This window comes from Ovis canadensis, chromosome 10 (genome assembly GCF_042477335.2).
Source record: "Ovis canadensis isolate MfBH-ARS-UI-01 breed Bighorn chromosome 10, ARS-UI_OviCan_v2, whole genome shotgun sequence".
Taxonomy (NCBI): domain Eukaryota; kingdom Metazoa; phylum Chordata; class Mammalia; order Artiodactyla; family Bovidae; genus Ovis; species Ovis canadensis.
Genome location: NC_091254.1, coordinates 85,268,053 through 85,281,675, shown reverse-complemented (window position 1 = coordinate 85,281,675; position 13,623 = coordinate 85,268,053). Strand labels below are relative to the sequence as shown.

The following is a 13,623-nucleotide window of genomic DNA, read 5'->3' as shown; positions in this document are numbered from 1 at the left end:
GGCAGTGAGAGCACAGAGTCCCAAACAATGGACCACTAGGGAATTCCCTTGTTCACTTTTAATTTCTTTTTTTAATGGACAATTGCAAAACTTTGTAAAAATAGAGAGCATGGTGTAATGAACCCTCATGTATCCACCCCCACCTTCAGCCAGGAGCAGCTGGTGGCGTCTCACTGCATCTCCACCTCTGCCAGCCCCACCCCCACCCCAGATTATTCTGGAGAAGATCCTAGACCTCAGATTAGTTCATCTGCAAGTGTATTATTAGTTTTCTCTGAAAGATAGGAAAGCCTTTGGGAAAAACATCACATTATTTCACGTGAAAAATAACCCAGATTCCTGAGTGTCATCGACCTTCTAGTCTCTGTTTACATGTCCTTAGTCATCTCACTGAGGAATCTCCTTCAGCTTTGCTGGAGGCAGCCTGCACATGAGGTCTCCCCACCGACCCTTGGCTCATGCCTCCTCAGGCCTTTTCAGTCCCTAGGTTTCCCTCTCCTCTTGGTTTTGACTTGTATTTCTATTTAAAGAAAATAGAATGCTTTAGCATTTCTTCTTAATACTGCATCTTTACTCTGGGGGAGAAATTGTTTTCAGACATGGCATTGAGTTTCACAGAAAATGACAAAATGAAGCATTTAACCCTAGCTTGGGATTTAGATGAAATTAGTGAGTGAATGATGAAAACTGAACTTACTTGAGAGGGGAATGTAATTTGGCTAAAAGAAAGAACAATGTAAATACTGATTAAAGAATATGTTACTCTCCTGGGTTATAAAAATCTGTGAACAGTAGTGTTAAAGGGCTCCCCCGAGTCTGTTGAGTCCAGTCTGGACATCCGAGTATTCTTCTATACTGTGAGAAAAAACCCAGGACAGACTTTCAGAGGTGAGGAGTTAAGACTCCAAAACCTTCTTTCTGAGGAAATAGAAAATAGTAATTTTGCTTGAACCACAGCTTGAACATCATAGATTGTATCATGTGAGTAGCATTTTACAATAATGTGATTAAAACAGAATTGCTCCTTTAATGGGCTTCTATTTCTTTCTCTTGGGTTCTTATTAATGGGAGATTGTGCTTGCAGAAATAATGTCAAGTTAGCAGGAATGAGTAGATTTGTATTAAATGGTGTAGAGACTGGATAAGAAAAGAAGAGGGAAGCACACGTACAACAGTGAGAAGAGTAGCTCCCATTTATTCAGAGTCCATGTGCGAGTCATTTTTCTGTCTTTCATCCCTGTGTGTGCACACATGTAAGAGGCTATATGAGTTATTCTTTATCAGTGTCTTCAGCATTAACATCCTCATAGTTGGTAAAACTAAGGCTTGGGGGATCAAGCAGCTCATCTCAGTTCAAGTTGAGATCCCTTTCTGCATGACTCTAGACTCCATACTTTTCCTCCATGCTGTGCTGCCTCTAAGTTGAGGAGGTGTATAAGGAAGAATTTTTTGAAGAGCAGGTGATAGGTGGGGTGTGAAATAAACAGATCTCAGGCATTTCCTCTTTACTTTAATCACGTCCAGCCCCTGATGCCCAGATCAGACTCCAGAGACCTAGGCCAGGGTGGGATATTTCTTTCATGAACTTGCCTTACTGGTGAAGCTCAGCCCTTCTTTCTCCCCACATTTGAGCATCTCTGCAGAAGAGCTGGGACAGCGGCTGATATTCAGCTTTTTCCCTGGGGGTCAATGCTTTGCCGTAGCCACGTGGGCTGATTGGACCAGTAATGTGGGCAGTGTTGTGGGGCCTCCCCTACCCTCGGGTGTCCATGCGGCAGAGTCTGGTGGGAAGAGGCCCTGCAGGACCAGGCTGCACAGCGGTTTTTCTGTACATGATGTGACCATTATAAACATGGACTGATCTCCTATTCTGCATGGTCGGGACACGGACATCTTCCAAATGTGTCTGGAGTGTGATCCCGTCTCTCCATTCTCACTGCTCCCACTCTGATCCTGACCACGGTCATCTCTCACCTAAATTTTTCCAGCAGCCTCCTTACTTATATTCATTCTTCCCCTTCCCCACTTACTGCCTGTTTTCTGCAAAGCACAGGAGTGATTCCTTAAAAACCCAAGACATCCTCCCCTTCCTCCTTTATTGGAGTGACCCCAGGGCTCCTCCTGCTCTGGCTCTGCCCTCACTCCCCTCATTCTTACTCAGCTCTGCTCTCTTGTCTCCTTATCTTGAACCCCTTGGGCATCTCTCCATGGCCCCTGCACCTGCCTCTCCTTCTGTGAGGAGCAGCCTCTCCAGGTCTGCCTGAGCCCCCTGCACCTGCCTCTCCTTCTGTGAGGAGCAGCCTCTCCAGGTCTGCCTGAGCCCCCTCCCCAGATCTGCTCACACCCCCTCTGAGCAGAGCCCTCCCCCCCCCAGTGTGGACTCACTTCCCTCCTTCACTCTCCATTCAACTTCCTTTTCCTTCTCATCCTTAGTTCTTGCACTCAACGTGGAAAGAAACTGTAGGGGCTTTGTTTCCACGTGGCTGAATTCACTGTGCCCAGAACAATGCCTGGCATATAGTCAGTCCTCAATAAATATCTGTTAAAATGGTCAAATGCATAAATGCTATGGAAAACTACAGAATGAAGAAAAGATAAAAAGCCCTGAGAGGCTTGTTTTTTTAATGTTCAAGGTTATCGTTATTCACTATGAAATAAGCCCATTAACATTGATCAAACACTTGTGGGGAGAACAGCTGCTGAAAGGTTAGGATGGCAGGAGAACACATTTTAAGTCTTTTTCTTTTTTCCCTTTTCTATCTCCTTATAGCATTTGCAGAATTTGAAGGAAGGAGATAAAACTGTGATAGGAGATGGAGGAACCCCGCTGAGTGAAGGACAGAAAACCCGGGTCAGCCTCGCCAGGTAAATGGGGTTTCAGTTGCCATCCGCCCCTCCTCCTCAGCAGCTCCTAGTGGGCGTGAGCACGCAGACCCCGCTCACAGGGTGAGCCTGTGTGAAGCAGGGTCTTGGCCCTTTCCCTGGGCTCCTGGAAAGAACCTGGAGTTGTTGGACACCATCATGATTCAGAGATGAGACCCAGGGAGTGTGAAGCGTCCTCTCCTGACATCTCTCTACATTTTCTAGAGCCGTGTATCAAGATGCAGACATCTACCTCCTGGACGATCCGCTCAGTGCAGTGGACGTAGAAGTCAGCAGACACTTGTTCGAACAGTGAGTTTGCTCCTGTTTTCTATCATTTCTTCTTTCCAAGAGCCCTGTAGGGATCAGGGAAGGGAGCTCAGGAAAGCCTTTGTGCTCCAGGAGACTCAGCTCTCACTGCCCTGGTGTTCCTCCCTTCCCTCCACAGAAGATCCAACATAAAGAAATCTTACATCATGATGAGGTCAGGACAGGATCATATAGCAGGTGCTTCTAGTGTGTGGAGCACAGTGGAGTCCGTGCTTTAGGGAGTCAGGGATAGATGGCAGATTCCACCCTGTGACTTGCAGCTGATGGATCCAGATGCTGTGGACAGATCCACACCCCAGGAATTAGAAAGATGATATCCGATTTTTAAATCATAGAGTGGAACTCTGAAATCTGATACTTGGCTGCCAGTTCTTTTCCTCCATCATTCCCTTGTCATGTAAGACACATTAGAAGGTACAAAGTTTTCAGTACTGACATAGAGCTTCCATGGAAAGGCCCTGTTGCTGTTGCTGCTGCTGCTAAGTCACTTCAGTCATAGCTTATGCTTATTATTCTGTAGGTCTGAAAATACTTAGCAAAGTCTAGAATTCAGGAATAACTTATCAGAGCCATACTCGATATCAGAGTATGGCTTCAATCATTTAATGGTGCTTCATGGATGCTTGTGGAATGAATACTTAGACCCACAATACAGGGTTAACTTAAGTGAATCTAGTTATCTAGAATCTTTCTTAAATCCTGACTCTCAATTTGTGATTCTGGAATTTGGTGTCAGTGGTTCTTGCTTGGCCATAGAACCCCTGAGGTAGAACAATTACGATGCTTTTCTGTGTATAATATGTCTTAACATATACTAACTGAGGCCTTTGATGGAGTCTAGATTGGCCTCCTTGCAAGCCTCATGAACTTGCTTTTGCTGAAACAGCCTCCACATCTCCCCCCAGAGTTAGTTCCCTTGCTGTTCACCCTATTAAAGCCAGTGAGCCTTCCAGCTGCACTTATTAACACCCTGCTGTGTGCACTGAGTTAGATGCCCTTACAGATGTCCCTGCACAAAACCTCTTGGTTTACAAGGAGGACGGTGAGCTAGAAGAGGGGAAGGACCACACTTGGCAGAATAAGGGAGACTAGGATGCCCAGCTCTCATTTCTGCCTCTGAGGAACCTGTCTCTAGGTGGAGCTTGTTAAGACAGATGCCTGGGGAAAGGTCAGCAGAGTCAAGCTTTAGAGAGTTTCAACACAGGATAGTAAGTGCTGAATAGAAGCAGAAGTGACAGCTGGAGGCTTTTATTAAAAGTTAATGAATCGTACTTCTACTTGACATTAAGAGTTTCCTTCAGTCGTGAGGCTATATCCAAGGCTGTTAAAGTTTTACTGCTTTATGCTTGAACACTAAGTGGGTTCTGTCACCTAAAGAAGGTGAGAGGCCTTAGGTGAACTGATGCTGTCTCACCATGCTATGGATCCCAACGTGTTTCAGCCCCACATTACCAGACCCTCGCCTCCTGGTCATCAGCTCTTCAGGTCTATCTTGATCAGACTGCCACACTGCTGTCTATACAGCACATCCTCCTGTCTACACAGCACACCCTCCTGTCTATACAGCATGCCCTCCTGGTCCAGTCCTTCACAGGCCACCACCTCCCCACCCCACATTCAGGAAGCAGTTCCAGGTCCTCAGAGAACAGGCTTATTTGCCGTCTGCCCCCATCAGTCTTTCCAGCTCATCCTCTTACTCACTTGGTGTCCAGCTATGCTGCCTCTGTGGGGCTCCTTTCTCACCCTGTCTATCTGTACCTACTGGTCCCTCTGTCCCAGAGCCAGGGAGCAGTGAGCCAGGACACAGAAGGAAGGTGAAAGGTGTGTCCTGGCTTTGCCTCCTGCTCCTCCAAGGAGTGCCTGTGCCCTCTGTCTTCCCACAGTCCTCAATAATAATGCTAAATAAATAATGCTTAATAAAAAGTATTATTTAGAAAAAATTCAAAGCCATCAATTGGTCTCTTTGGAATTATTTATATTACATTATATGTGATGGAATATTAGGAAGAAAACATTTTACAACTTTTGGGTTGCTCTATCTTAGACATAGCAGCCCATCAGATTTGATTTACAACCACTTTCAGGGACAATTGGCAAGTAATTATAAATTAAGGAGAGACAGTTACATTAAAAGCTTTAGTACTAAGACTGAAGAGGGCTTACTCATCAAGAAACTTAGGTACAAACATTAAACTAAGACATCTCAAAAGGTAAAAATGAATCCTTTTGGACTTAATGAAGCGATGGTGTTTGTGTCTACATCCTGAGGTCTTGCTTCTGATCACAGACGCAGTGTCCAGAGTGTCCCCTTAGGACTTTTCTGTCCTGAGTCCAAAGCACATGACAGCCCGTGGTTAGGGAGGAGTGGGGAAGGGGGCTGACCTTTACTGGGCAGATTGGTGGTTTGATTTCTCAGAACATGGGGGTGAGTTGTCATTGATGTTGTTTGAGATGGAGAAACTGAGGTTTAGTAGCTTGACTGATGTCATTAGTCTCATGAGAGGGACTGAGCTGCAGCCTGCTGCCTCCAGACTCTCCATCTAACTCACTCACAGGCTGAGCTCTGGCCCTTGTTCCTGAGATTTGCTCTGCGAGGGGCTTGGGCTCCAGGTTACCTCTCTGGAGCCCTGCCCAGTCACCAGGGTCCTGGACGCAGGCAATAACTTCCTGGAGGGGTTGTGGACCCAGTGGGATGAAACTGGGATTGAGTCCCTTGGGGTCTGCATTTAAAATGAGGAGTAGATTGAGGGGTTACTGTGAAAGGACACAGTAAATAAAGTGAGGGATAGTGAGGGGATTGTTGGGTTACACCTCGGCAGAACTTGGCGGCAGCTGTTGCTCTTAACAGGCAGGAGGGAATTACCAGTTTCAGGGGAATTGACATCCAGTTGGCTTGTTGGCTACCATGGAAACCAGCAGAGGGTCTTGCCCCTCCTGGCCCTTTGACAAGCATAGTGGAGGGTTCTGATCTAAAGCTAGAACAGCCATTCGCTGGGCTCTGGGACAAGCATATCGGAAGGTCAGTCATATGAGGAGGTGTAGTTGAAGCAGGCACTGGTCAGGCAGAGGATGTAGAGAGGAGAAGAGAAGAGCCATCTTGGTCTTGGCTAAGAGAATTGGTTTGTCTTTTGATTTGTTGGTTGATTTCCACTCCGATTTGGGCCATTTGGATTCTATTCTTTCATTTCCGTGTTTGGAAGGTGTTCAGTCCTAATGAAAGAAGAATTGCTTCCTGAATGGGACTGGGAATGTTGAAGAGACTGATGGAGGCCATGCCAGCGTTCAATTTCTGTCTAATATTATTTGGGGGGAAGGGTCTAAAATATGCACTCTGGCAAAGGTTATCAAGAAACTATTCATTTTTGTTATTAATCTGTACATCATAAATCATAAATAATCACACAAAAAACTGCCTAAAAATGTACACTTTTTTTTCAAGGAGTTAAATAATTTTATTTTGTTTTTTAATATAAATTTATTTATTTTAATTGGAGGCCAATTACTTTACAATATTGTATTGGTTTTGCCATACATTAACATGAATCTGCCACGGGTGTACACATGTTCCCCATCCTGAACCCCTCTCCCACCTCCCTCTCTGTACCATCCCTCTGGGTCATCCCAGTGCACCAGCCCAGAGAATCCTGTACCATTTTTATATGACGAAGATTCCTGTTCTCCTATTCTCACATAGAAATAACAGTGTTTTAGTTCAGTTTAGTTTTGGAATCTCAGTGTTGCTCAATTGCTTTTCCTTATGAAATATAAGAATGCTAAGCTGAGTTTTAGGCAAAAGAATTTAGCTCTTGGTACCTCCTTCACTGGACTGCTTTTTAGAATTTTTTTTAAATAAATTTATTTATTTTAATTGGAGGTTAATTACTTTACAATACTGTATTGGTTTTGCCATACATCAACATGTATCCACCACAGGTATACACGTGTTCTCCATCCTGAACCCCCCCTCCCTCCTCCCTCCCCGTACCATCCCTCAGTGTCGTCCCAGTGCACCAGCCCCAAGCATCCAGTATCATTCATTGAATCTAGGTTGGCGACTCGTTTCATAGAATTTTTTTTAGTGGAGCTGGAGTCAAGTTTGCTGCTGATGAATTTGAAGACCTTGCCAAATTCATTGATTTATGTTTATATTAAATTTTGTCACTTATTTGGTATTTAAACTACAGATCTTTGACTATTGTGTTGTCTTTGTCTCACTATGTTTTAAAAATATAAATTTTTACTTTGGAGTATCCCCATTAATGTGCTTTTGCATGCTATACCTTTTATATTTGTAGGTGTATTTGCCAAGCATTGAAAGATAAGATCACAATTTTAGTGACTCATCAGTTGCAGTACCTAAAAGCTGCAAGTGAGATTGTGACATTGGAAAATGTAAGTATTTTCTATAAATCTGTGGACCTTGCTAGCACTGTGTTGAAGGTCAGATCCTCTCAATAGGTCACTCTCCTCAGATTCATGATAATGCCCTCTTCTCCCAGTTTTTGACCCCTTTTTCCCAGAGCTGGTGGTACTTGTGCCTCTGAGGATGAATTAAAAGACCATAGAAATGTCACTATTATGCTCTAAGCCACATAAACCCTAAAGTGTATAAAAGTGCTACCATAGAATTACTGAGTCATCACTGTTCTAATGATATTTGTTAAGGATAATAATGCTATTTTATGTACAAGATTTTGTTTTCCTCTTCCAGGATTTAAGTCAAAGTATACTAATTTGGAAATTACAGATACTAAGACCCGTTTGTAACCATGTGATAGTCAAACGCAGTTTGCTAAACAGCATCTTCCATTAACTCCAGAAGTGAGGCTGGGTAGCTAAGCACCCGGGTCAGAGACGTCCTCTCTACTGGTGTCTCCAGTTTCTGGTCTCCCTGCCCAGGTCTCTGTGTGCCTGATACATGTGGGGGCCTGTGCGGCAGGAGGACAAGGCCCTGCCTCCACAAGGCTCCTGTTGTTATGGGGAGGATGTGACAGAAAGGGTGACATCTTGGCCTCTCTAAGGAGCTGCTGCCTCATGGGGTCTGAGTGACATGTAGGTGGAAGCCACACAGTCACCTGGGGAAGGGAGTCTGAGGCAGGGGGTCCTCAGGAAGGAGCTGACCTGGCAGGCTGGAGGAACAGTAGGAAGACCAGCGTGTCTGAGGAGAGTGAGCAGGGGGACGGGAGGGAGCTGGTCTCTGAGCAATGGGCAGAGGACTGGAAGTGGGATGGAACCCTTGGATGGTCCAGAGCAGAGGAGGGATGTGGTCTGATGTGGGAATTAAGAGAGTCCTCTGATGCACTGGAAAGGGGACGGCAAAAGCAGTTACAAGTCTTTTAGTAAAGCTGAGGAGACAGCAGCATGGGCTTAAGCTAGGATGTCAGTTACTAGAGCTGCTGTAACAAAGCACCGCAAACTGGGTGACTTAAAAGAAGTTTGTCATTTCCCCGATCTGGAGGCTATGGGTCCCAAATCCAGGTGCTGGCAGGGCCATGCTCTCTCTGAAGACTCCAGGGGAGAGTCCTCCCCTCCAGCCTCTGGTGCTCATCTGCTTCCCTTGGTTTTCCTTGGCTTCCAGCTGCAGCACTGTGGTTTCTGCCTCTGATATTCCATGGCCATTTTCCCCATGTCTGTCTGGGTCTCTTCTCATAAGGACATCAGTATTACTGGATGTAGGGTCACCCTGTTCCAGTATGACCTCATCTTAACTTGATTATATCTGTAAAGAGCCTATATCTAAATAATATCATATCCACAGATGCCATGCTTAGGCTTGAACATACTTTTGGGGGGCCACCATTCAATACGCAACTCGTAGCATGGTTGGCGGTGGGCTGGAGATAAATGAGAATATTTCAGGCTTACTGGTTGGTTGATGCTTCAGTCTTGGCTTGTTTGCCTCTGGGCTTCAACAACAGTGTCCTAAATCCTTGTCTACTCCACAGGCCCGTGGCCAGATCCCTCACTTATCAAGTGAATTTCTACTCCGGGAAAGATTATTAAAATGCAGAACCTCTACCTCCCTAGAAGTAGTTCCATGTGTAGATTCTCCACTCCCCTAGGAATGTGGGGCTCAGATTTCTCAAACATGTTGTTGCTTAGTTGCTCAGTCATGCCTGACTCTTTGCAACCCCATGGACTATAGTCCACCCAGCTCCTCTGTCCATGGGATTTTCCAGGCAAGAATACTGGAGTAGCCTGCCATTTTTTATGTTAATGGTCTCCATCTTTAACACATGAGCACACATTTCTTTCATATCCCCCAGCACCTAACACAGGGTTTGGCAGAGAACACAATGCTCAGTACTGTGTCAAGCTGAACTGAACTAGATTTGTCCACCAGAATTTCAGACCTAATGATCACTTTCTTACAAAAATCATACCTTAAGTTCCCTTTACTTCTCTTGATTAGCATTTATATTAGATTGATATTACCAAATGCAAATACATGCCTTTCAATTTTTTTTTTTTTTAATCTTAGGGTGAAATGGTGCAAAAGGGGCCCTACACTGAGTTCCTCCTGAAATCCGGAGTAGATTCTGGCTCCCTTTCAAAGAAGACTGAGGAGTCTGAACCATCTTTCAAGTCTCCAGACCAGCCTCAAGAGTCATCCACACTGTCAGTGGAAGATGTGGCCCCAGAGGACCATGATGTGAGTTTCTTATCATGCAACATGCACAGATGTGTCTGCTCTTGGCAGCCTCGTGGGCCTTCAGTCTGCTCTGGTTATACATACACAGGTCCTCCTCGACATCCAAACCCAGGAGCCTGGATGATTATGATAAGTGTTCAGATTAATCCCTCACATTCCACACTCAGGAATCACTCTCTGAAATTGAGGAACCACATAGATTTTGATCATGTGCTGCCCCCTGCCACCCAGATTCACCTTACTCCAACTTGCTATGCAAGCTCAATTTACTGTATTTGGCTAGTATTTTGAGGCTCAGTTATGTTTTATGTTTCCATCATTGAGTGACAAAAGATTAAGAGCTAAACATTAGTTCCATATCATTTTGTGTGTTATTTTGGACAAGCTTCTGCATTTATACTTGAATTGGGTATGGTGTGCTTGTGTTGAGAGTCTGATTGACTTTAAGCAAAACTATGCAACCGTGAATAGCCTCATGCAGATGACGTGTGTGTGTTTTTTTTTTTTTTTTCCTAATGGATTCCTAGGAGCGGGATGGCTGGGTTCAAGCATAAATGCATATGTGGTTTGTCTAGATATTTCCATACCGTCTTTAGAAGACAGACTGTCTTTCACTCCTGCCAGCATATGAGTTTTGTGTGTGTCCCCACCTTTTTGCAATGAAAGTTACTGTTGAACTTTTGATATTTGGGGATTAATTACTTAATGTTTTATCTCTCACTGCAATTTTTCCCCTCACAGACTGAGGATATACTGGTTATACTACCCCTGGAGGACTATTCAAAGGGACAAGTTGGTTGTAAGACATGCAAGAATTACTTCACAGCTGGTGCTCACTGGTTTATCATCATTTTCCTTATTCTAATGAACATCGCAGCTCAGGTAAATAAGGACATTTATTTTGGTGTGTGCCCTCAGTTTGGTATTTACATATTATTTGTACTTTATTTATGATTATTCTTAGTATGTATATGAAGATATTTATCTTAAAAAACTGGCCAGTGAGGCTGTGGGATCTAGATTGGTGAATGTGAAATCAGGAAGGCAGGCCTGCAGGCTGGAACCTCAGGCAGGAGCTGACCCTGCTGTCTTGAGGCAGAATTTCTTTCTCCTCCAGGAAGCCTCAGGTTTTCTCTTCAGGCCTTTGACTGACTGGATGAGGCCACCACAGTGTTGAGGGTGATCCCCTCTACTTCCATTCTCATGATGGATGTGAGCCACATTCACAAAATACCTTCATGGCAATGTCTAGACCAGTGTCTGAATCACTGGAGACTGGCCTGGCCAAGCTGACATAGGAAACTGACCATCACAGTACCTGTTAAGTTTCTTTCTTTTTTTTTTTTTAGTTTTTTATTTTTTAAATTTTAAAATCTTTAATTCTTACATGCATTCCCAAACATTAACCCCCCTCCCACCTCCCTCCCCATAACATCTCTCTGGGTCATCCCCAGGCACCAGCCCCACGCATGCTGTATCCTGCGTCAGACATAGACTGGCGATTCAATTCTTACATGATAGTATACATGTTAGAATGCCATTCTCCCAAATCATCCCACCCTCTCCCTCTCCCTCTGAGTCCAAAAGTCCATTATACACATCTGTGTCTTTTTTCCTGTCTTGCATACAGGGTCGTCATTGCCATCTTCCTAAATTCCATATATATGTGTTAGTATACTGTATTGGTGTTTTTCTTTCTGGCTTACTTCACTCTGTATAATCGGCTCCAGTTTCATCCATCTCATCAGAACTGATTCAAATGAATTCTTTTTAACGGCTGAGTAATACTCCATTGTGTATATGGAAACTGACCATCACAGTACCTGTTAAGTTTCTTTCATCTGAAAAACTCCAACATTTACACTATTATTACTGTATTTGCAGTTTGTCTGGATTTGCATTGAAAAGCATTTTTTGTGGGGAGCTAAATAAGTGAGCTTTACTGGTGTTGTGTGTACATGACAGAGAGCTTCTAGAAAAAGAACAATGTCTTTTGGAGATATTAAAATGAAGCATGCCCTCCCCTGACTTGTGGTCATCTGTGGGACTTGGTGCAGACCAAGCCGGAAGGACCGTCTCTGTGTTCTGGAGCCTTTCCGCCCCCATCCTAGTGAGTGGGGTGTGAGGGCTCAGTAATGTCAGTGTTTGAGTGAGTGATTGTTGTTTCCTGATCCAGGTTGCCTACGTCCTGCAGGATTGGTGGCTTTTAGACTGGTGAGTGATTCCTGGTCTGACCCAAAGTGCTGAAAGTCTACAGGAACTCCCCCTTCCCCCAGAGCCAGGGCGGGCAGTGGAGCTTGTTCAGCCTCCTCTTCTGACCCTCATGTAGTTTACCTGAACAAAAAGTTCTTGCTGGTGGAATATGACCCTCCCATGGTCTGTCCCCATGTCTGATCACCAGCAGCTTCCTTGCAGACAGTTTGAGAACTGAAACTCATGATTCAAGTTGAATTTTTATAAGATAGAGGGACACTAGGCCCCATGAGCTGGGAATGGTTTTCCAGCATAAACCATATCTCCTAAATTGAGGTTAACTTTTTTGTGTCTTTACCTAATTCTGTCTATTGTGTTTTTTTTTTTTTTTTTCTCTTCCCTATTCCATAGGGCGAATGAACATGACATCAATGTTAGTAGACAAGGAAATGAAACGAAGATGATCGATCTGAACTGGTACTTAGTAGTTTATTCAGGTAAAATTGAATCTTCTACACTATTATACAGGAGTGTGAACTGCTTTCAGCTAGCAACTAGGGCTTCCAGGAGTAATTCAGTAATGTCTTAACAGATTAAGTCTGAGTTGCATTTACTCTGTGAATTAATTGGAATGATTATTTTTAAAATTGACTAGAAGAAAGAGATTGAATGAAGACTTTTAACATTTATTTTATTGATGTATAGTTGATTTAGTATAGTTGTGTTGATTTCTGCTGTATAGTAAAGTGATTCAGTTTCATATATATAGATTGCTATATATGTATATATGCTATATATGCATATATGAATATATATGTGCATATATATTCTTTTTCATATTGTATGTCATTGCTATATATGACTCAGTTCAGTTTAGTCACTCAGTCTTGTCTGACTCTTTGCGACCCCATGAATTGCAGTATGCCAGGCCTCCCTGTCCATCACCATCTCCCAGGGTTCACTCAAACTCACGTCCATTGAGTCAGTGATGCCATCCAGCCATCTCATCCTCTGTCGTCCCCTTTTCCTCCTGCCCCCAATCCCTCTCAGCATCAGAGTCTTTTCCAATGAGTCAACTCTTTGCATGAGGTGGCCAAAGTACTGGAGTTTCAGCTTTAGCATCATTCCTTCCAAAGAATACCCAGGGCTGATATCCTTTATAATGGACTGGTTGGATCTCCTTGCAGTCCAAGGGACTCTCAAGAGTCTTCTCCAACACCACAGTTCAAAAGCATCAATTCTTTGGTGCTCAGCTTTCTTCACAGTCCAACTCTCACACCCATACATGACCACTGGTTAAAGCATAGCCTTGACTAGATGGACCTTTGTTGGCAAAGTAATGTCTCTGCTTTTCAATATGCTATCTAGGATGGTCTTAACTTTTCTTCCAAGGAGTAAGTGTCTTTTAATTTCATGGCTGCAGTCACCATCTGCAGTGATTTTTGAGCCCCCAAAAATAAAGTCTGACACTGTTTCCACTGTTTCCCCATCTATTTCCCTTGAAGTGATGGGATTAGATGTCATGATCTTTGTTTTCTGAATGTTGAGCTTTAAGCCAACTTTTTCACTCTCCACTTTCACCTTCA

The 13,623-nt window shown here is 43.9% G+C and overlaps 1 protein-coding gene across 2 annotated transcripts in view; it reads left to right on the top strand.

Annotated features, from left to right (window-relative positions):
* The window catches only part of LOC138446664 (ATP-binding cassette sub-family C member 4-like), a 126,555-nt gene that overhangs the window by 53,539 nt on the left and 59,393 nt on the right, over nucleotides 1–13,623 (top strand). For both annotated transcript variants that reach the window (XM_069601883.1, XM_069601882.1), the window contains exons 12-18: nucleotides 2,771–2,865; nucleotides 3,088–3,174; nucleotides 7,488–7,584; nucleotides 9,674–9,844; nucleotides 10,586–10,726; nucleotides 12,021–12,058; nucleotides 12,449–12,534. In XM_069601883.1, coding sequence (XP_069457984.1) covers nucleotides 2,771–2,865; nucleotides 3,088–3,174; nucleotides 7,488–7,584; nucleotides 9,674–9,844; nucleotides 10,586–10,726; nucleotides 12,021–12,058; nucleotides 12,449–12,534 — 715 coding nt within the window. The remainder of the gene's footprint in view (nucleotides 1–2,770; nucleotides 2,866–3,087; nucleotides 3,175–7,487; nucleotides 7,585–9,673; nucleotides 9,845–10,585; nucleotides 10,727–12,020; nucleotides 12,059–12,448; nucleotides 12,535–13,623) is intronic.